Here is a 23,147-nt window from a genome sequence, read left to right as displayed (position 1 = left end):
GAAATTCTAACTCCCAATGGGATGGTATTAGGAGGTGAGGCCTTTGGGAGGCGATTAGGTCATGAGGGAAGAGCCCCCATGAAAGGGATTAGTGCCCTTATAAAAGAGACCCCAAAAAGCTTCCTCGAATCTTCTGCCATGTGAGGCCACAGCAAAAAGACAGCTATCTGTGAATCAGGAAGCTCTCACCAGATCTGCTAGCACCTTAACCTTGGACTCTCAGATTCCAGAACTGTGCGAAATAAACTTCTGTTGTTTATAATCCACTCAGTCTGTGGTATTCTGTTAGAGAAGCCCGAATGGGCTAAGACACACCCATCAGGAAATTTCTTGGGGGCACAGAGCACGAGCACCGAAGTCCTAAGCATGCGTTAGACACTTGGTGGCTGGCAGGCTATCAGAGGTTGGGGTCGTAATAGAAATTTTTGGTTTTTCGCTGACTGTCCTTCTCACCTTGGATGCTTTCAGTCTTGTATTATTCGGGATATAATCAGGGGTTCTCAGGTTTTGGCCTGCGTAAGACTTGCCCAAGAGTATCTAATAAAAATGCAGGTTCTTTGGATCCTTACCCAGAGATCCTGATTCAGTAAGTTCACGCTATTAGAAACACCAGGATATTGGGTAAGGGACCAGTTTCTGGCAGTTTACAAACCTGAGCACCGGTCCAGGCTCCATCCCTTATCAAATCTGTGTTTTAGAGCAAATTGTCCTGCCAGAGCGTCAGTTATCTGATCTGTAAAATGGGGATATGAGACTTCCCTTGGCAGAGCTGCAAGTGGTTCACATGCTTGGCACAAAGTAAGCATTCAGAACAGAGTAGGTAAACTTACCCATTTCACGGCTGTCCAGTTACCTGCAATAACTCTCAGTTCAGAAGAGCTGTGGTTGAGTAGGGTTGGGTGTGGAGGGTTATGTCTTAGCCTTCATAAGCCTGGAAGAAGAAAACAAAGGGAAGGTTATCTTTGAGCTTAATTTTAACCCAGGGACCAGACAGTTAAAATAGCGGGTTTTATTTAATGTTCACGGCAACCTGTGATGTCAGTGGTATCCTGTTTTCAAGGCAGGAGGTGACTGTGTATCTGGGTTCCTGTGAGACAGTCCAGGTTTACACCTGTTAAGCTGGTGTAATAGTTATCAGTACTCCTTCTCACTTACAGAAGTGGCCAGACAATACACTCTGTGCTTTACTTTCTTGCAGTAGCTCTGTAGGAGAATACAGACCCACCTGTTTACATTGTGTAAATGAGAAAGGGAAAGCTCACAGAAGCTGTGGAGGTCACTAGTCTAAGTGGTTGTTACCTGCTGACTCGCCAACCCCAGTACTTGGGAACATGATTGTATTTGGAGACAGGGCCTTTAAAAAAGTGATTCAGTTAAAATGAGGCCTTTAGGGGGGCCCTAATCCAGTCTGACTGGTGTGCTTGTAAGACGAAGAAATTTGGGCACACAGAGACACATAGAGACTCCTGCACAGAGGAAAGAGACCACGTGAGGACACAGTGAGAAGGTGGCCGTCTGCAAGACGAGAAAAGAGGCCTCAGAAGAAAACAACCCTGCTGGCATCTTGATCTTGGACTTCTAGCTCCCAGAATTGTGAGAAGATAAGTTTCTCTTGTGTAAGCCACGTAGCCTGTGGTATTTTGTTACGGCAGCCTGAGCAGACTAAAACAGTGGTTATGCATGATTTGAATCCAGAGCTGACCCCAAACCTGCACTTTTTTCCCGTGAATGAACCTTCTTTGCCCCATGCCAGGCTGCAGTACAAGTGACCTTATCCGTTTAGGTCTCTAGCCTGACATCCAAACTCAGCTTCCACTGGGTGGTCTCCAGTGAGCCAGTTTCTCCAGCAGGCAAGGGTGCTGAGTTTTTGATCCCATGAAGAGCTCATTGCATTTCCCAAGGCACCTGGTGTTTGACAGTGACCAGAATAAGGTCCAGTCTCTGGATGGTGGAAGCTTCCTCCTTCTATCGCCAAGCAGAGGGCTCCCGGGGAGAGCACCACCCAGCCTTCTGCAGTGTTGTCCTGGGTGTGTCTGTGCTGAGGCTGTACTATTGGGGCCCATTGTCTATATGCTGACTTGATGGGCCTCGGGGAAACTGGCTCAGAAGGCTTGAATCACAGGATTGTCTCACGTGTACACCGAAGTCATCACTCAACACGCAAGAGCAAACGCTATCTTATGATATCATCAAAGCCAAGGAGGAGAACGCCCCTTCCATTGACTAAGGCTTACGCAGGTCTCAGCGTAACCAGGAAAGCCAGAAATGTTTGATGCATGCCTGGAATGAAAATGAACAAATTCTTCCTCCTCTCTGCTTTCTTTATGAAAGTTTAATTGCTTGTTAAAATTAGGGCTTTGGCCCTGATGGGCTCGAAAGTTTTTGAGCCTGGCTTCCTTGTCTTACAGGCAAGACTCGAGGTGCAGACAAGTTTCAGTTCTGCAGGAGCTGTAATCAGGCTCTTGCCTCTCTTTTAAACAGCTTTGGGATGGAAGGGCACACAGGGTCCCTTTAAACTCATTTTTGTCTCCCTCAGGGTACCTGCCAGGCATAGCGCTAGCTGCTGAGTTGGAACACGGTAAACATTTGTGGACGGGTTTGGCGAACTCTGCATGGTTCCTGCCGTGGCACAGTGACTGCATTTTGTTTTTAGTCACCTCACATGTACTGATTTCGATCAACCATGTCCACTACCTTTTTAAAAAAATACAGATACTAAAAAAGGATTCCAGTAGTTGTTAAGGTGGTACCTTTCATTTGCTGTATTCTTCCTTTAGATAGACATTCTCTAGGTTGCAGGATTACATTGTCTAAGGTGGGACGATATTCTCAGGTAAGAGCTAGTGTAAAATAGTGGAGCACAGGTTTCTTGAGTGTGGGGCGCTGGGATTGAATCCAGGCTTCAACACTATCTGTGTAGCCTTGGACAGGTTATTCAGTCTCTATGGTCATCAGTTTCCCCATCTCTATCATGGGAGTAATGGTGGTTCCTACCATAAAGTTGTTACAGTGGTAAACGGAATGGTGCATGTATAGAGGTTAAGCCAGTGTCTGGAACATGGTAAGAACCTAACAAATTATTAGCCATTACTTAACAAGTAACTTGGTAAGTTAATAGTTACTACTAGTATTCATGACTGTTCTGAACTGTGGTCAAGTAATATGCCCATGGGATAAGGTTTAGAATAAGCCAAAAGAATGAAAAATGTCTTCATCTCAGGGCAAGGGCACTCTGAGTGATGATTTCCATTAATGTGGCTGTAATGGCATCTAAATAAATTCAGAAGGACTGGTATGTTTAGCAAAGAGGGCTGAAGGCTAACTCATAAGTAGTGCAAGATCCTGATGGTCGAGTAATTTCTTTGCTTGGTGTAATGTACATCTCGCATGGAGCCTGGCACGTAGTAGGTCCTCAATAAATGATAGCTATCAGTTTGGTTATTTCCGGTTCCTGGGATATATTTGCAGACTCAGGGAGAGTATGCATCATTTCGTTTCCAAGGCTGGACTGTCTGTACAGTACGTTTTGGTTCTATCAAGGTCCATGTTTGGAGAGTGTATCTGCCACAATGGTGCAGCATGACAAATCAACCTGAAACTCAATGACTGGAAAGAACAAGCATATATTTTCTCCATGTGTGAAGGTTGGCTAGGGGTTGGCTGATCTAGGCTGGGCTTAGCTTCAAGCTGCAGATTGGATGGGGTCTGCCCCGACTGTCTCTCATCCTCCTTGGACCAGTAGGCTACCTGGGCACATTCTTCTTGTGCTGATGGGAAAAGCACAAGAGGTCCTGCTCAATCACGCAGCCACATTTCAAGCTTCTCTTATGTCATAACTGCTAATGGGCAAGCCCAAGTTCAAGGGATGAGGAAGCACGCTTGGCAAAGAAATGCAAAATCGCAGGACCAGAGGGTGTGGACCTAGGGAGTGGTGAAAACGAGGGCCACTTATTCAACCTACCCAGTTCCCCAATTGACTTCCTCCATGTCGTCATCGCAGTAGATGATATGAAAGGGCTTTCCTTGCTTTAGGTGGTTCCCTGGTTCCCAGTCCCCACATTAAGATTCTAAAAGCACTCCACTGTAGCATCCAAGCACGTTGCAGGTTCCCCTTTGGTCTCTGGGAGCCTTTCCTCTGACAGACAGGAGTTTACTGTAAACCAAAGAGTCCCAATTTAGACAGACAGGATGGATTAGGCAGACAGCATCAATGACCTGGTTCCACTTCGTTAGCCTTTCCAATTAAGGAGGATGTTACTGAAAGTGAGACCTCACAGAGGTGCTGCCGTACCTTGAATCCTCTGGACTGAGCCTCCGGAGGGAGAGTCTTATATTTCAAATGTGCACAGAGGAGGGGAACACAGCTTTCTTGGCAAGTGAATCCCAAGTGTCAATGACATGGCCATTTGTGAGTTACTTTGTCTTCTTCTTGGCTAGGTGATTAACATGCTAAATAGATAGCATTTTTGCTTTTGTTTTTCAGAAGCTTTTTAATGAATATTAGTCCCCTGACCCTGAGCCCAGAGGGTCTTCCTCTCCGTTGGAACACCAAATAAAGAGTTGGTGCGACACTGTATCCAAGGATCAGGCTCTGGGTTTTGTCAACACAGTTGTCAGAGGTTCCCTGTGGTTTCCCAGGAAGGTTTTTTCCAGTGGAGTTGTTCATAGGGGTTCAGGATGGCATTCTCCCCTCTCCACCCCACCCCACCCAGTGGGATTCTGAGCAGTGAAGAGTAATCCCCAAACAATAGCCGAATGGGCTGTGAAGTACAGCTTAATTAATCTGGGCACGCACCCAACACCCTGTGCAATGCTTTGCAAAGACCTGGCTTTAAAAATGAGGCTAATGTCTGAGTCTGAGAAGCAGCTTCTTCTCTTCTAGTCAAAATCTGGATGGTAGGATCTGAATAAGGAGAGGGACAGGGCTTCCCTGGTGGCGCAGTGGTTGAGAGTCCGCCTGCCGATGCAGGGGACACGGGTTTGTGCCCCGGTCCGGGAGGATCCCACATGCCACGGAGCGGCTGGGCCCGTGAGCCGTGGCCACTGAGCCTGCACGTCCGGAGCCTGTGCTCCGCAACGGGAGAGGCCACAACAGTGAGAGGCCCGCGTACCGCAAAAAAAAAAAAAAAAGAGGGACAGACAGACACACGGAGACTGAGCTGAAGCAAAGACTTGCCTGCTGTCACTCACTGAACAGCACGGTGGGATCTGACCCACACTGCCCGGCACAGACCAGGATGATGGCCTTGCCTCCTGGCAACTAGCATGGGCCCTGCCCAGCATGCTTGCCTGACACAGGGAAACTGGGAGTACAGGGTCCACTCTCCCTGCATACGAGTGATACAGGAGCTGGCTGGGGGGCTTCGTGAGAGATGCTAAAATAATGAACCTCACTTGAAAAAAAGTGGTTCAGTGAAGGTTCTCCCCCGTCATAGTTGCCACTGCTTTCCCCTTGAGAAGGAGCTAGTAAGGGTTTGAAGACAGAGGCCTGCAGTATTTCTCTTAAGACTTCTCCAAGTTCCTTTATGGGCCAAGGCTGCAACGTGGGAGAGAAAATGCCCCTCAGTCTCTTCCTGAGTACGAGGAATATTCAGTGCCAGGGTGGAATGTGAAAATTAGAGTGAGACGTTCTCTTGGCAACAGTCTTTGAGCTGCACCGTTGGAGAAGTGCTGGGAATTAGAAGAGGAATCAGGAGAGAGCATTCCCTCGTCTTGAAGGAAAAGTCAGTACAGACCAGAACGCAAAATGATCCTGGGGTCAGGACTCCACGCTCATCACAATTAGGTACCAAAGAGAAATGAACAAGAAATGAGTGACAGTTCACCTGGGGTAGGGGTTTAAGATGTTCCGCTTTCTCTACACTTCCTTCTTTTAAAGTTGTGGAAAGAACACTTCACATGAAATCTACCCTCTGGGCAAAATTTTCAGTGTACAATATAGTTTGTTAACTCTAGGCTCTGTGTCGAACAGCAGCTCTCTGGAGCTTATTCATCTAGTGTGAACAAAATTTTGTACCCGATAAATAGCACCTCCCCATTTCCCTCTCCCTCCGGCCCCTGCCAACCACCCTTCTACTCTCTGCGTCTATAAGAGTCTATTTTAGGTTCTTCATGTAAGTGGAATCATGAAATCTGTACTCTCATGTTTATGGCAGCCAAATTTGTAATAGCCAAAACATGGAAAGAACCTACATGTCCGTTGACAAGTGAACGGATAAAGAAAATACATAGTACGTACATGCACAGAGGAATTTTTTTGTGTGTGTGTGTGGTACTTGGGCCTCTCACTGTTGTGGCCTCTCCCGCTGCGGAGCACAGGCTCCAGACGCGCAGGCTCAGCGGCCATGGCTCACGGGCCCAGCCGCTCTGCGGCATGTGGGATCTTCCCGGACCGGGGCACGAACCCGTGTCCCCTGCATTGGTAGGCGGACTCTCAACCACTGCGCCACCAGGGAAGCCCTGCACAGAGGAATATTATTCAGCCTTCAAACAAGAAGGAAGTCCTGCCGTTTGTGACAACATGGATGAACCTTGAGGACACCATGCTAAGTAAAATAAGCCGTTCACAGACAAACAGATAGGGTGTGATTCCTACATCTCCTTCTTGTTGACAGCAGAGGCCAGTGAGCTGGGGCTAATTTGCACGGCTTCCTTGAAGCCTGTGTTGGAAAATCTGCTCGGATAAAGCAAAGCTTCCAATTGAGTTCGCACTGAGGGGTTGTAAAAATCACGCCCATTCTCTGTAAGAGGCAGCTTGAGGTTACTTTCCCAGAGTCAGGAATCCAAGATGATGAAGCTCAGAGCTGACATAGTCCAGACAAAAATAGCCTTTATGTGCCGAGCTTCCTGTTTTCTTTGGAATCCACTTGCTGAAAACCATTACCTCCTCCCCAGCTGCCCCTTCCTCCTCCGTACCCACCCTGCCCCCCACCCAAGAGTTCACGTTTAATGACCCGAGACATTACCACCAAGCATTTCCAGTCAATTGGCTTTTGTAGCCAGTGAATGAATGGGACTTTCTCTGGCCTTCTCTCGCCTGAAAGGAGTCTTCCCCAGCCCATTGGAATGTGCCACACAGACCAGGAATTAAGCTCTTCTTTTCCTCTCAGTCCTTCCCTCATTCTTTCCAAGATCAGACACAAAGTGGTGGCCTTGCCCCTAATGGGGATTTTATATTCTTTCAGGTTTATTTCTAATCCTCTTACGGACCCATCTTCTCCTTCACATCAATGATTTGAACACGCTTTGAGATACTCGGCGAGGGGCCTTTGTTTCTTATTTCTTTACGCTGACACTTCATGGTTGTGCACGATCTCCACGCGGGTGTCCCTGTATCCCCCTAATGAAAGATTACAGCCTCCTTCGTCCTGTGGGTGTGGGAGGAGGTGTGGTGGGGGGAGATTGGGCCGGGCTGTCCTCCTGTCACATGGAATGGGGGCGACAGAGGGGGGCCAGCTTCCCCGCGGGGTTGCTTGATGCCGGGGCAGTAGGTTACACTTCTCCCACCGCTCACGTGTGTTTTCTCCTCTTTTCCCACAGGCCGCACAGCCAAGCCCTGTGATCACCCTGGAGGCCCAGGTGAGTACCTTCCCGTGGTGTTTGTCACTTTCTCTGCACTGATGTCCCCGGACCAGCTCTCCAGGGAGCGTTCGTGCATCCTCTTGGCTCCAGGACTCAGGAAGGCTGGACGGACACATAAGGCCATCCTCCTGCCTGGTTGGGATATGTGCGTGCACCCACATGTGTACACACACCAGCTGATTGTTCATGAGTGTGTGTGCACACATGCATGTACCCAGGTTCTGAAAGCACCGTGGGAAGAACCAGACGTGTTTCTTTTGAGTTTTCTTCTGCCCTTTGCTTCCGCCCAGAAGTGGCGAGGAGGTGAATGCAGGGGGAGAGGGAAGGCAGAGAGGAGGCATGCAGTGGGGGATGGCTGCCCTTTCATGCCTTGGGTTTGGAGAACTTTCTCCCCGGGCAGTTAGTCGTGTGCTTGTGTCTGCTTGCGCGATGGGCCATTCTGAGGAATGTGAATCACGGTGGCATTTCTGTGCGGGGGCGGGGGGGGGGGCAGGTGACCAGTGGGCCTTGTAAGGAGGGAATGGCCCTTACTGTCTACTTTCTGCTTTCCGGGGAGCTAGGACAGCGGGGCAGCTGTGAGTCCAGCAGACCCAGGTAGAGCCCCAGAGCTGTGTCTTCTGGACCTGAGGGTCACTGAACCGCTCAGCCTCTGTCTCCCCATCTGGAATATTATTACCACAGGGATCGTGCCTGCCCTGCAGGGCTGTGGTGAGGAGGAAAGGACAGGGTGTCTGTGAAGTCATCAGTATGGCTAAGTGCTTGTGAGTGTTAGCTTTTTTTTTTTTTTTAACATCTTTATGGTGGGAGTATAATTGCTTTATAGTGGTGTGTTAGTTTCTGCTATTTAACAAGAATGTTAGCTTTTTAAACCAGTACAACGGTGCTTTTCTGACGGGACTTGAAGGGGCTGTATCTTTGGATGGATGGTTTCCTTAGCTCTGGGGGTTGGTCAGACAATAAACAGAGAAGCCAGGGTGGCTGCCACCAGCGCCCCACAGCTAACGGCGTGTCAGGCGAACGTAGCTGAGCTTCTCAAGGCTTCTCGGTGACTCCTGCACATCCTGGGACCAGCTGCGCCCTGCTCTTCACCCTCATCGCGGGCATCTCTGCCCTGCCCCTCTTTCCTTCATCAGAAAGGCCGGACGTTGGGAGGACAGTGGATTCTCAGGGTTTCTTTGGGCTCTTGTGGCCTCTCACTACCCACCCCCGCTCTCCCCGCACACACTTATGTCGGCTTCAGGGATGACCAGACAACAAAGCTGGCAGGAAGGAGCAGTGCGGGGGGACGTGGAGGGGATAAACGCCCAGTTTTTAGCCTCTGTTTGGCCATCCTCTGGTCTGGTTTTTGGCAGACTTCGGCCAGTCACCTGTCACCTCGGCCACGTTTGGCAAATGTGAATTGTACCTGTGCCAAGTCACCTAGAAACACATCCTCCCCGAAATGAACATATTTTACTTTCAGAAGTAGACTTATCCTAAGGTAATGATTCCCGATCAGGGGTATCTTTGAGCCCCAGAGGACTTGTGGCAATGTCTGAAGACATTTTTGGTTATCTCACCTTGGCGGGCTGGGAGGGAGGGGGGTTTACTACTGGCATCTAATAGGTAGAGACCAGAGAGGCTGCTGAATGTCCTACAAGGCACAGGAGGCCCCCCCAGGAAGAATTACCGTGCCTGAGATGGCAGTAGGGCCGGGCTTGAGAAATGCCATCTCAAAGAATAATATGGTGAAATCACAAGTTCGACGTGCCAGTTACATTGCGTTGCAAAACATTAAATGTTAAATTAATACAGTTGAAAATCTCCTTTGGGTGCCCGCTAAAATCACTGCAACGTCCTCTCAGAAGTTTGTGAGCCATACTTTGGGAAACGTGTCTCTCCCCACGTATTTTGACAGAACGTTCAGGGCGGGTTTTTGAAATGCTGGCCCTTCTCTTCTTTATCAGTCTTTCCCCAGAAGGAAAAGTTACTAGACTCAGGGAGACCCCTGGGCAGATAGTCCGCACCCAGAATTCTGGAAGCCAAATCTGAGGTGGAGTGGCTGCAGCCTGGATGGTTCTGTCCTTTGCCCTGCTGTATCTTTCGCCCCACCAGCCCTTCAGAAGCTCCATGGGAAAGAACAGTCACATGCCCTGGCTCTGGGCTGTGACAGCTCACCCCTACCTACACAGTGACCTCTCCCCAAGTCACATCCATCGGCCTGAGAGACCTGAGCCCTGGGCCACACACAGCCAGCTGTGGCACGTGGCCGGCTTTCTGGAGCTCGGTCTTCGGGGAGCCGTAGGATGCTGTTGTCTTTCCCCGAGTTCTGGTTTCCCATGTTAAAGGGACGTTGGAACCCACCAAAGTGCAGATGTTTTGTTTTGTTTTTTTTTTGTAACTGTTGGCACAAGCCCGTGGCCAGATCTGACTTTGTGCTGGGCCTCAGCCCATCATGGGACTCAGGATGGGATCTTCTTCAGCTGCCTGCAGGCAGGTCAGATGAGAGGGGCAGGGAAAGGTTCTCTGGCAGGACATGGCACCCCCAATATTACCCATATAGCACAAGCGAGGTGGCAGATGTGGCCGCGCTTGGAAGAGCCAGCCATGCAGAGGTGAGTGGTAGATGTGCTCTGAGCCCTGGGTCAGTTCCCACTTCCTCCCCCTGTGCCCTTTGCTCCCAAGAAAGCCATCACCTGCTCCATCCTGGAGCACAGGTGCCACAGGTGGGCCTGAATTTGAGATTTCACTGTGAGCCATGTCCGTACGTCATGCTTCAGTGACGTGCCTGTCCAGGGCCCAGTCTGCATAGGGACATTGGGCCAGCCAGGGACCCTTCCCTCCACGCGTTCCCTCTCTCCCTAGTCCTCACTGCATCGGCCCCCGCCCAGTGCTCAGTGCATCTGTCCCCGGGCAGCTGTTCTGAGTTGGAGGGGGCGTGGGATTGCTTGGCTGCTGAGGCCTCCTCTATTGCTCCGCCACTGGCACAGCAAAGCTTCGCATCTGTTGGCATCAGCAGGACTGTCTCTGCTTAACGGCCAGATTAATAGGATGAGGGAGTCGAGTAAGGTTTAAATCCCTGGTGTCAGCTTTCCCTCAGCAGGTTGCCCCTGGGCGGTACCGAGGACTCCCTCACTTGCAGGGGTGAATACTTTTCTAGTCTCCAGATGGTGGTTACCCGGGAACCAAGTGACCTAGAGATGAAAAAAAAAAGCATCTGAAAGGAATTTGAATTTGGTTAGCGGCATCGTCAATGATCCCCACTCTTACTGATATTTACCACTTGCCAAGAACTGGCTTCTCCCACTGAATCCTCAAGTGCCGTTATTACATAGGTCTTTTCATGATACCCGACTTCCAGATGAGGACCCTAAGGGTCAGAGAGGTTAAGTAACTTGCTCAAGGTCACACAGGACCTAACATTGGTGAGTGTCAGACTTGGGGCCATATGACATCAGAATCTACCTTCTCAACCTCTCTCCTATTTTTCCAGGAAAAAAAAAGTTGCCTAGAAAGATTTGCTGATGCTCAGAAAAGCTGGAGGGACGAGCCTGACGTATGCACCCCAAGCTCAATATAGATAAATAGATAGACGGATGGATAGTGCTTTGTACAAGTATCCGCAGATGTACTTAGGTAAGTAGGTAGAGGGATGATAGATAGATGATAGGTGGGTGGATATATAAATAAATAGATAATAATGCTTTACATGGTGAGTGATTCTTTGACCGATAGTTTTGCCACAAGGCTGGTAGGTAAAAGGGTTTAAGCAATGGACCCAATAGAAAATTTATTTTTAAAACAACACAAATGAAACATCTCCCCGTGCATCAGTAGTGTTTTGGTAAATATGAATGCTCATTATTTGATTCTTTCTTTCTCATTGATCGCCACGATGGTTTATCATTTCTGAATTCACTCCAATTGGCAAGGCCTCTCGTTATTCAATTGTAGCTTCTGTCTCCCTTCCTGCCACCCCTTCCCCCAACATCTTCACTGTCAATTACTTCATGGCCTCTGCGCCAACAGTGAGATCCCCTGGGAGGTGTCATAAAGGAACTCTCAGGACCTGAAGATCAGGGGCATCAGGAGGAAAACTCCTGACTACTCAGCTTTCAACAACCAACCAGGAACTTGAATTTCTTTGATCAACCAGCTGTGGGTATAAGGGGAGGGAGTTACATTCACATTATTTAATGATGATACTGGGGACATTGAAGATTGTGAACAAAACTCACAAAGAAAACGAGTAGTGGGTGGAAGGAAATCAGTCGGTGAGAAATTCATCCATTCATGCAGTTGGTTATTTAATAAATAGTCTGGGGTCCAGGAAGAGGCCAGGCCTTGATGCTAAATGTACAGCAGTGAACAAGACAGAAGGTACCTTGCCCATGGAGCCCCCATTCTGTTTGGGGGAGTCAGACAGTGAATTTAAGAGCAAATAAATATGCCCATGGTTTCAGGGAGTAATGAGTGAACGAAAACAAGACCAGCGTGTCTGTAAGTGGGAGTGACCGGGCGCCACAAGGGGGAGAGTGTTCAGGGAAGTCTGTCTCTGGAGGTGAGTTTTAAGCTCAGGAGGTGACATCTGAGCTGAGAGCTTACAGTAGAAAGAGTTAACCAGGCAAAGAGCTGGCAGTAATTGTGTTCTGAGAGTTTTGCATATTATATCTGGGTTCCTGTATCAATAATGCCAGTTCTCCGTAGAATCAATTAAAAGTTTTAGCTCCTTGGAGCTCCTTCAATGCCTCGGTGTCATTAGAACGTCAGGATGAATAAGGAATTACCTTATCAGACAAGGGTGAAGGGCAAGGACTGAGGGGGTGGGACAGAGGAAAAGGGGCTTAAATTTGGGACCATCCAGTCAAACTAACACCCGCGGTGAGCATTTTGACAGGGAACTTCTGACCTGAACAATGTTGTGCTGTGATAATGGGGCTTATGTGAGAAATCGGCTAATACTCATCATTAGCTAATTAGCTGGCTCCCTTTCAGCTGAACTGAAGCCTGAGTCTAAACCAGTGGTTCTCAACTTGGGGCAAGTTTACTACCTTCACACCTGAGGACATTTGGTGATGTCTGGAGACTTTTTTTTTTTTTTTTTGGGAGACATTTTTGATTGTTACAGCTTGGGGGCTGGGGAGTGCTACTGGCATCTAGTGGGTAGAGGCTAGGGACATTGCTAAACACCCTACCATGCATGCAGGAAAGAATTATCTGGCCCCAGATGTCAGTAGTGCCAAGGTTAAGAAGTGGTGGTGTAACCTCATGTGCTACGCGGACAGCTTATTTTACAAAGACAGTCCCAGCCACATAATTGTGACCGTGTAGAAGGGCGAAACTTGTTCCTTCCCACCTCCGCCTCCAGGCTCTTGGCCGTGACACTTCCATCCCCCAAAGCCTCTAGGTCTGAGTTGCCAGGGAGTGACTGCACACAGGGTCATGATTCATGATGTGTATGAGCATGTGCACAGTGTGTGGAAAGGGGAAAAAACCTCTTAGAGCTAGTTTTCTGAGAGATGCTAGGGCCCAATGGCATTTGGAGAAAAATGCAGCATTTAAATAAAAAAAATGAAAAAGCCCATCTACGTGGCTGAGTTCAGAGAGGGTTGGGCTAAGGTTTCTGGACCAACAGAGTAGGACTTGTGAAAGCCTCAGCTTCAAGGCCCAGTTCCTTTTTCAGAGGCAGACCACAGCCTCTTCTGTGCAAACTTCTTTCTCCTGAAGCTCTTCCCCCACTCCCGGGATTAAAGCAATTGCTGTCTCCTCGCCTCGCTTCCAGCTCTGGGCTTCGATTAACCTTTTCCTCCGTGGAGAGCGGTTTGGGGAGTGATCAGGGAGCTTCTGAATGGCTCTTACCTGAGTCTCCAGCCCATTAATTCTTATGGTGCCCGGCATCTGTTGAGAGGACGTTGAGACCAAATTGCTTCTCAGCCCATCTGCCTTCCTCTCCAGAGCAGACAAGGCTGCTTTGGGGACAAGGCAAATCCCTCCGCCACAGTCTTTTCCTCTGGCTCTGATTTGCTGGGTCTGTAATTAGACCTGGTGGGAGAGGTGGGGCAGGGAGGTGACCAGCTGGACCACTGCCCGGGCCAGGACTTGGCTTGCCAGGCAAGGAGGCCGGACCTGGCGGTAGAAACGTTCTCAGGGAGGATTTGCGTTCCTATGGCCATGGTGCCTCTCTAGTCTGTATGACTCAGGGCAAACGAAGTGATGCAACATTCCATAAATAGCCGGCAAGTTCCCCAAAGTGTAGCCACATGCGCCGTTTCAAAAAATAGATCGTGTTGAGGTCATTATTCCTCTATTCTCCATGCGAGATGGCTTCTCCCGAGACATTGGAGGTTTGAGTTTAGCTGTTGACTGAGAACACTTCAAATTATTGCTCTTGTCAGTAATGACCAACATACATTGACTATAAGTTTACTATGAGCCGAGAACTGCACACTGTATGTGTATTTGTAAATTTAGTACATTTAGCCAGTATCCACTAAGCACTGGTAACATGGGCTGGCTGCTCTTCTAAGTAAGCGCTCAGATTTCACAGCTGCCCTCGATGGGAGGTATTAAATCCTTCCTGTTTTACAGATGAGAAACTGAGGCATCACAAGACTAAGCTCCTTGTCCAATAGCTACCAAGTGGAGCAGCCGGGATTTGGACCTGGCAGTCTAGCAGGTACAGATCTTAGCCCCATTTTACAGACAAGCCGACTGAGGCCCAGAGAGACCGAGTTTCCTGTAAAAGTTATACAGTCAGGGCTTCCCTGGTGGCGCAGTGGTTGAGAGTCCGCCTGCCAATGCAGGGGACACGGGTTCATGCCCCGGTCCGGGAGGATCCCCCGTGCCGCGGAGCGGCTGGGCCTGTGAGCCATGGCCGCTGAGCCTGCGCGTCCGGAGCCTGTGCTCCGCAACGGGAGCGGCCACAGCAGTGAGAGGCCCGCGTACTGAAAAAAAAAAAAAAGTTATACAGTCAGTAAGTGGTTGAGGCTGGATTAGAGCCAGGCTACAAATGAAGCACCGTCTCCTTCGCTGCTATGTTGCTAAGACATAGATGACATATAGACAGAGAATAGATACAGATGATAGATAGGTATAGGAGGTAGAGATGTAGGCGTAGTTATAGGTCTGTAACTTAATTACATAATGTGTATGTGATGTACAGTGTATACAGTCAGCCCTCTGAATTCCCCATCCACAGATTCAACCAACCATGGATCAAAAATATCTGGAAAAAAATTCCAGAAAGTTCTAAAAAGCAAAACTCGAACTCGCCATTTGCTGGCAGCTCTTCATGTAGCATTTACATCGTATGAGGTGTTGTAAGTGATCTAAAGATGATTTAAGGTGCACAGGAGGTTGTGTGTAGGTTATATGCAAATACTGTGCCGTTTTATATAAGGGACTTGAGCACCTATGGATTTTGGTCTCTATGGGGGTCCTGGTACCAATCCGCCTGGAAATACTGAGAGACGACTGTATACACATAATACATGTATACATTATGATATCCATTATACATTAGATGTCATATATTATACACTGTACATTAGAAAATATAATTCTGTATCTATCAATATATCTAATTTATATCTCTATATCTGAACCTATGTCTGTCTAATCTATATCTAATGTATATATGTATTATAGTGCATATATTATTATAATGCATGTATGTGTAATGTATACAAATAGCATATATATGCTACATATAGATTAGAAAGATACAGAGATTAGGAATAGAGAGATAAATTAGATAGAGAACATATACAGATATGATGTAGCAATAAATGTAGATATAGACATAGATAAGATTTAGATATAGATATAGCTACAGATATATGTATAGTTACAGATATAAGTAGAGATAGAGACAGAGGTAGAGATCACTCCCTTGGCCATCCCCAGCAGACGGGTTTGGAATTATCTGTCCGTACGGAGTGAATTCCAGGTGCGGAGCCGAGGTTCCATGCAGCGGGAGGGTCCCCCTGCAGAGAGCAAGCAGAGTGGTCTCACAGTGAGAAGGAGACACTCACGTTTCCCTTCCAGCAGATGCACCTTCTTGAAGAGCACCCGCCCACACAACTTCCAGCACTGAGGGGAAGCCCACAGTGCCACCAGCTGAGCAACATGGCAGTGTCGCCAGATTTGCATCGAATTACAAGCTGGAGTCTGGGTGAGCAGGCGTTGCTCCTGTCTGGCACCCGTAGCACATGGACCAGGATCTTTGAGGCTTAGTGTGTCTGCTCCGTGAGGTTTCTGGGCAGGGCGGTGTGAACCCAGGAGCTTAAAAAGAGAAGAATGTTCAGGCTGGGTTTGAAGGTTCTAACTGTTGAGATAATTCAGTCAAGAAAATCGCTTTCACATAAAATAGCACGACAGAGGTCCAGGTGGAGGAGGGACATCAAAGTCAATACCCAGAGCCCAGACCTGGAGGATTTAGGAACCAGAGGGGATCTGGGTGCTGCTTCTGCAACATCGCCTGCATGTTTGCTCCACACCAGGGACTTTGCTAAGTGCTTTTTTTTTTTTTTTTTTTGCGGTGCGCGGGCCTCTCACTGTTGTGGCCTCTCCCGTTGCGGAGCACAGGCTCCGGACGCGCAGGCTCAGCGGCCATGGCTCACGGGCCCAGCCGCTCCGCGGCATGTGGGATCTTCCTGGACCGGGGCACGAACCCGTGTCCCCTGCATCGGCAGGCGGACGCTCAACCACTGCGCCACCAGGGAAGCCCTGCTAAGTGCTTTTTATGTATCATCTCATCTAATCGTGATGGCAGCACCTGGGGAAGGGGCTCGCGTTCCCCTCCTTTGCAGGTGAAGACACTGAGACATTGACAGGTTAAGTACTTGGTTCAAGGCCACAGCCCTCCTGAATGGCAGAGGGAGGACCGAAGCCAGACCTCCGTCTCCTGCAGCGTTTGCTGTGCCCCCTGCCCCTCAGGGCTCACCTTTGTGCTTTATATGTGGAACAACCCAGAGTGGCTCCACAGCTTTCATGGTCACCCAGCACGTTAGTGGCAGACCCGGATTCAGGTGACACTTCACCATTGCCAGTCAGATAAGCCACACGTGGTTCCTGGCCACAGGAAGTTCAGGCTCCGTGTGGAGGGTCAACAGCCCCACGTCTCCCTCACGCACCCTCTTGCTGATGCCACCTCGGATGTTAGGTCTCAGCTGAGATGAAGCGTGTTGGCTGTATTCTGTCCCCACCCTCCTGAGATCCACTTTCCACCCATCCTCCCTTCCCTCGGCCCCCAGAGGCTGACCTCGATGGATTTCATCAGCATGCACTTCTCATTGCTTCGGTCCAGGGGAGGCCATGGCAGGAGATGGGAGGAGGTGGGGACAGTGGGATGGGGTCATTTTCTGTGGGTTGGCTGAGTCGCCTGGGAGGGCCACAGCTCCTGTAGGGCTGCCCTGTCCCACAGCTACAACTGTTCTCTCCAGGACCTGATCACTCGGATCAGGTGGTGACAGCTCCCCGCTGTGGCCAGAGCTGCTTTGTCGGTCCCCCTTAGAAAGTGTCTCTTGGTAAAGTGTCCTCAGCTTTCTCTAGGAGAGTGGCCTCTGTTTCCTCGGGGCCTGGACACGGAGCCTCCAGCCCCTTCTTCCCATAGCACTGCCAGTGGGTTTTCCCAGGGTGAGTCACTGTCGTTTCCTGTCCTGTTGTGATAAAGTGGGGGGTCTTCAAACCAAGGGGTGGTCCCAGAAGGGATGGGAGGGAGCAGTGATTCTTTTGAGACTGAATGCCCAGTTGTGGGTATCTGAGCATTTTTCTGGGCAGAGGATCAGAGCTGTCATTCTATTTGTGACAACCTCCCCCCAAAACCAAATCGAGAAGCAAACATTCTCAACACCGCTGCGCTAAGTAAAGCACGAGAGGACCCACATGCGTGAGAAAGATGCCCCAGGCAGGGGCCAGTTTGCTCTGAGTCTTGTCACTCACACCCCTCTGTCTGTCTTGGCTCTGAGACAGTGAAGGACTCCTTCACCCGGGAGGGACCAAGGTCTAGGCTGACAAGGCGGGGAGGGCAGGACTTCAGCTCCTCCCTGTAACCCCAGAGCAGACAGGCAGACAGAGACAACAGGGTATTCCTGCCGGCAGGGAAGGCCTTTGCAAACTCTCCTTTTCTCATTCTCCATCACACCTCCAGGAAATTAACTGTCTTAGCATTTGAAACTGATTTCTCAAAAGTGCCACCACCTCGCCTCTGCCTCTGAAAGGCCCTGGGAGGTCCAGCACGTGGCCATTTCTCCAGTCCAAGTGGTTCTGGCTGGGGAACTGGGCTGTCCTCTCCCAGGAGGTTGGAGAGGTGGGGTCCCAGCTCCAACCTCAATGCAACCCTCCCTGCTGGGTTCAAGTGCCTTTCTGAAAAGGAACATCTTATTAATAATAACCCCTTCTGATTTTCTTCTGGGAACTATAGCACTTATTTTTCCACTGAAAGGAAGGAGACTGGATGGAAAACTCAAGTTAGCTGTGGTACCAGATGGGTGGGGCTGAGGACAGTGGGACAGTTTTATCGTCTTGAGAAGGAAGAGCCCAGCCAGCTCAATGCTAGAAGAAAGAAACTCCAGCTATACAAGGGGCCTAAAGCAACTTCTTTGCCACACGCTCCCTGCCCCAATTATAACCGGCACCAGTTATGCGGTGGCAGGAGGTAACTTTCTCATGACATCATCCTAGACCCAGAGTCATACACAGGCCTCCTGGTGGCATCTCCAACTGGCCCACGGGGTTTTGGGGGGCAGGGAGGGGGTTTGAAAGGTTTTTGAAAAATTGGAAGGTAAAACTACATTGAGCCTTTAGATGTCAGCTAGTGGCAAGGACTAGCTGCCCCCTTTGGATGGAGCCCAGTGTCCTGGATTCGAATCCTGACCTCTTCACTTACTGAATGCATCACCTTTGAGAAGGTATTCAGCTTCCTGAGACTCAGTTTCCCCACTGGTTAAAGCAACCACGTCACCTACCTCCTTGGACTTTTAGAGGCTGGGGTGATGATGCCCACTTGTCACTTATAAACACTGACCCCACCCCGCTTTCTCTCTTGTGTCAGGAGCAGACCCCAGAAGCAAGGGCTCTTCAGTCTCCTTCCATTGTCTCCCCGTGCAGGAATTTGCTTTGTCCTTTTTCTGGAACATTCTTCCTTCTCTGTTCGGATGGCTGCTTCCCTCTTTGCAGAGAGGGAAGTAGCATTAGTTAAATTACCGGAATGTTTCTGGCAGCTGAGCCAGGTGCTTGCGTCCTGTGAGTGGGCTGGGACGTTTGCCTTCACGCGGGACAGGGCAGGCTGTGTTGTCACCACATAAGCAAAGCCCAGGTCTGCCTGGACTCCGAGTGGTCAGCAGAGTGGCAGAGGCAGGCACAGTTCTTCTAATGAAAAAGCATCTTCTGGAGGGGAGGGGAGGGGAGGGGAGCTGAGGCTCTCCCACTAGCCCGGCCAGTGGAACTGCCCCTGGTTAAGAGCCCCACACAGCTTCCTTAGACGGCTAGACGGCCAGACGTCGAGCATCTCAGTAGCCCTCAGGCCGAGTGTGGGCCGGGTCTCATCAATTCTTCTGCCTCCCGTCTGCCCATTACTTCAGGGTCTCCCTTCCCCAGGGCAGCCTCGTCGTTCACCCTGCGCACCCACCAAGCTTGCTCAGCCGAGGCACTCCTGCCGTTTTGGACTTCACTGTGGGCACTGTTCTGTGCAGCGTACCTGGGCTCTACCCACGACGTGCCAGTGATGCCCCCTCCCCAGTTGCAACAACCCAAAATACCTCCCGACACAGCCAGATGTCCCCTAGGGGCAAAGTTGACCCCAACTGAGAACCACTGGCCTGAGTGTGGTTTGCAGGGACCATGTCATGAAACGGTGCTGGGGAGGGTTAGGTAAAGTCCACGGGTTGGACACCTCCTATAAATGTCATTGGATTTGACGTCTTGGCTCTCAAGTGACTTTATATGGGTGGGGCGAGAGGGAGAGTTTAAACAAACCGGCACATGCCAAGCCTTTCATTGCTGGCTAGATGAGATACGAAGGAAAACTCAAATGTCCCAGCAAACTCTGAGCACAGAAAGGTGAAGGGCCCGGCGTGCTCCTGGGGCCTGGAGACCCTAACCCCAGCTCTGAACACTGGCTGAGTTGCTTTTAGGCTGGGTGCCTGGTGAGTGAGGGCCAAGTTCCAGGCAGGGCTCCCGAAGCCTGCAAGCGTGGGGTTGGCAGATTTGCTGTGGTTTGGCGCTCTCAGGAGGGCGTGGGCTTGCCTGACACCCGGAAATAGTCTGTGGCTTTGGGACTGACTCTGTAACGTGTCCAAACCGGCTGGTTTTACTCCCCAGTTACTAACTCTAACTGTACCGCATTCATACAAGCTGCTCTTCACTCCCTGGACTCCGTGAAAGGGTCCTATGTGCGGAGCATCAGCTCAGAACAACCAGGCTGCTGTGTGCCGCGCCGGAGGTTACTTGTTTACGTGTTAGTTTGCCCTTGAGCGTTTCTCCACCCTGTTCTCTATGGCTAGAAACATGTTTGTTTTTAATTTTTATTCATTTATTTATTTTTAGGTTTTCCTTTTGGGACTTAAGATCTTTTTCTGGATTTGTTTTTCATTGTTGCTATGATCAGTAGTATATTGTATTCTCGTTTAGTATTATATTATTGATTAGTTCATTCATTGAATATTTATTGAGTGCCTCCTCTGTGCCAGACACTGTTTTAGGGGCTGGAGATACAGCAGCAAACAAGGCAGGAGTCCCTGCTCTCATGCGCCCTCATTCTAGACAGATGGTAAACGAGAGATGTGTGTTTCAGTGTTATGTCAAATGGTGACAAGTGCTAAGGAGGAAAGTGAGGCAGGGGAGGGGTGGGCCAGGCCAGGTCAGTCGAGGAGGGATTGCCCTTTGACTGTGGTGGGGCTGGGGAGGGCCGCCTGGAAATGAGGCAGCGTTTGAGCAGAGTCCTAAAGCGTATGGGTGGGCGAGGAACAGAGAGCAGCCAGTGCAAAGGCCCTGAGGTAGGTCTTGCTTGGCGTGGTTTTTGCACCGTAGAAGCCAGTGTGGCTAAAGCAAGAGTGAGCAAGGGAAAGAGGGGTGGAGGTGGGGCCAGAGCGTTAGGATCTTATTGAACCTAGAAAGGACTTTGCTTACACTCCATGCTGGGAAGCCTCTGGAGGAATTTGAGCAGAGGAGCGACATGGCCTGACTTTTGAAAATGGGATTGGTTGCTGCCCTGGTGAAAATGCACGGTTGTTAGTCAAGGGCGGCAGGCACAGGAAGACGGGCGAGGGAGGAGGCTTTGCAATAACCAGGGCAATGCAGTGGCGGTTGGGACCAGCATGTTCACAGTGGAGGCCGAGAGAAGTGGTTTGATTCTGGACACTTCTGAGAATAGAGCCAACTGGACTGACTGGGGGTTGAACACATATAAAGCAGTACAGGCACACAATAACAAATAAATAAAATCAAATAATACAGAAGAGTATCAAGTGAAAGGTAAATCTTATACCCCTTTTTCCAGTGTTCAGAGGTAACCACTATTAACAGTTTTCTTATTTCTCCTTCCAGGTTTTTCCTTTGCATATTAATGTGGGGGGGTGTGGGGAAGGGTACATAGGCAGGGATTTTGTTTCCTTGAAACTGAATCTGAAGAAACATATTTTATAATAACTTGCTGTTCCTCTCTCTGTATCTTAGACGTCATTTATATCAGCACCCATCACTCTTCTTCATTGTTTTTAACTGCCTTCCATTTTCTCCAAGTATTCCCAGCACCCAGCATGGTGTCTGGTATGTAGTAACTGTTCAATAAATATGATTCAAATGAATTAAATATCCCATCATCTATTTAACTGATTTCTTGTTGGTGGACATTTAGATTGTTTCTCTCTCCCTTTTTTTTTTTCCTGTCTTAATGCTGACATTCTTGTACACGTACCTTTTCACAATTGAGCGTGTACATCTGTAGGGTGAATGCCGAGATCTGGGACGGCTGGCTCAAAGGGTATGTGCGTTTTAGGTTTTGGCAGGCATAGTGGATCTGTCCTATACAGAGGTTTCTTCAAATCACCTATCGAAGTGATTTCTGTTTCCTCTCTCAAAAGCACTGGGGATTATCAACCTGTATAATCTGTGTCAAACTGATGGGTAAAAACAGTACTTACTGTCTTGATTTGCATTTTAGATATGAGTGGGTTGGAGCATTTTTAAAAAGTCGTATCTGTTGATGAATCCCTTCGCTCTGTTTTCCTGGGTGCCGGAGGCAGCACTCTCATCCTTGGCCTCCTTGAGATGTGCCGGGTGATACCCGAGACTTGCCGGGCGCTTGCTGTGCCAGCACGGTGCTGAGTGCTACACGTGGGCTAACTCCTGTGATCATGCGCCATAAACGCTGTGAAGGAGCTGTGGTTATGTCCTCCCTCTCAGATAATGAAAATGAGGCTCAGGGAGGAGTTAAATAAGTCCTCGGAGGTCGTGTGTCATGTGGAGTGTACGTGGGGAGCTTGCAGACCTCGTTTTATTGCACTTTGCTTTATTGCACTTTGAAGATACTGTGGGGTTTTTTTCTGCTTTTGTTTTTTTTTTTTTTTTTTTTTACAAATTGAAGGCTTGTGGTAAGCCTGCCTTGAGCAAATCTGTTGGGGTCGTTTTTCCAACAGCGTTTGTTCACTTCACGTCTGTGTCATATTTTGGTAATTCTCACCATATTTCAAAATTTTCATTTTTTATGGTGAGCTGCAATCCATGATCTTTGATGTTACTATTATAATTGTTTGGGCACATTTTAGCGATAAAAAATTTCAAATTATGATAGGTACATTGTTTTTTTAGACATAACGTTATTGTACACTTAATAGACCACAGTATGGTGCAAACAACTTTTATATGCACTGGGAAACCAAAAATTCGTGTGACACGTTTTACTGTAATACTTGCTTTACTGTGTGGTCTCGAATCAAACCCATGACATCTCCGAGGTGTGCCTGCATTGGACCTGGGCAGAACTCTTACCCGCCGTGCCAGACAGATCAGTGGATTTGGTAATGGCCACGATCCCCCACTTTAAGACTTGGCCTGATATTTGGAAAACAAGCCAAAGCATTCCCTGGCTTTAGGGAATAAATGGACTGGACCTGGCACGTGGCCGCACGTGGGCCTGGGGCCCCAGCCCGTGGGGTGAGAGCTGGAGACACAGCTCTGAGCCAGGCACGCCCTGCCCAAGGCCACACAAGAGACCGGGGTCACCTTTTTCCCCCCAGGAACACATCTCCTCCTGGAACTGGATCTGGGGGCTGACTGCAGAGATGTCAGTAGTTAGAACTGTGGCTTGGATCAGGTAGCTGGAGAGACGAATGGAAGATGACGGAGGGACAGATGGAAAGAAGGAAGGATGGAAGGAGGGGAAGGAAGAGAAAGGAAAGTGGGAAGGATAGATTAATAGATATAAGATCTCAGTTCATATTAAAAAATCCCTACTATACACTGACCACTGCTTCAGGTACCCGGGATTGGAAGATGACGGACCCAGTGCCCTGCACCCAGGGAGCTCACATCCAGAGCAGGGTGTTTAAACCTTTTGTGTCGTGGACTCCTCTGGCATCCGGCAAAAA

General features: G+C 49.2%; 1 protein-coding gene across 2 annotated transcripts in view; it reads left to right on the top strand.

Annotated features, from left to right (window-relative positions):
* The window catches only part of XYLT1 (xylosyltransferase 1), a 317,888-nt gene that overhangs the window by 79,588 nt on the left and 215,153 nt on the right, over positions 1-23,147 (top strand). For both annotated transcript variants that reach the window (XM_033841163.2, XM_073792267.1), the window contains exon 2: positions 7,540-7,578. In XM_033841163.2, coding sequence (XP_033697054.1) covers positions 7,540-7,578 — 39 coding nt within the window. The remainder of the gene's footprint in view (positions 1-7,539; positions 7,579-23,147) is intronic.

The sequence above is a fragment of the Tursiops truncatus genome, chromosome 15 (assembly GCF_011762595.2).
Source record: "Tursiops truncatus isolate mTurTru1 chromosome 15, mTurTru1.mat.Y, whole genome shotgun sequence".
NCBI lineage: Eukaryota > Metazoa > Chordata > Mammalia > Artiodactyla > Delphinidae > Tursiops > Tursiops truncatus.
Note: the sequence above shows the minus strand (reverse complement) of the source record. Positions and strands in the feature narration are given on the sequence as shown.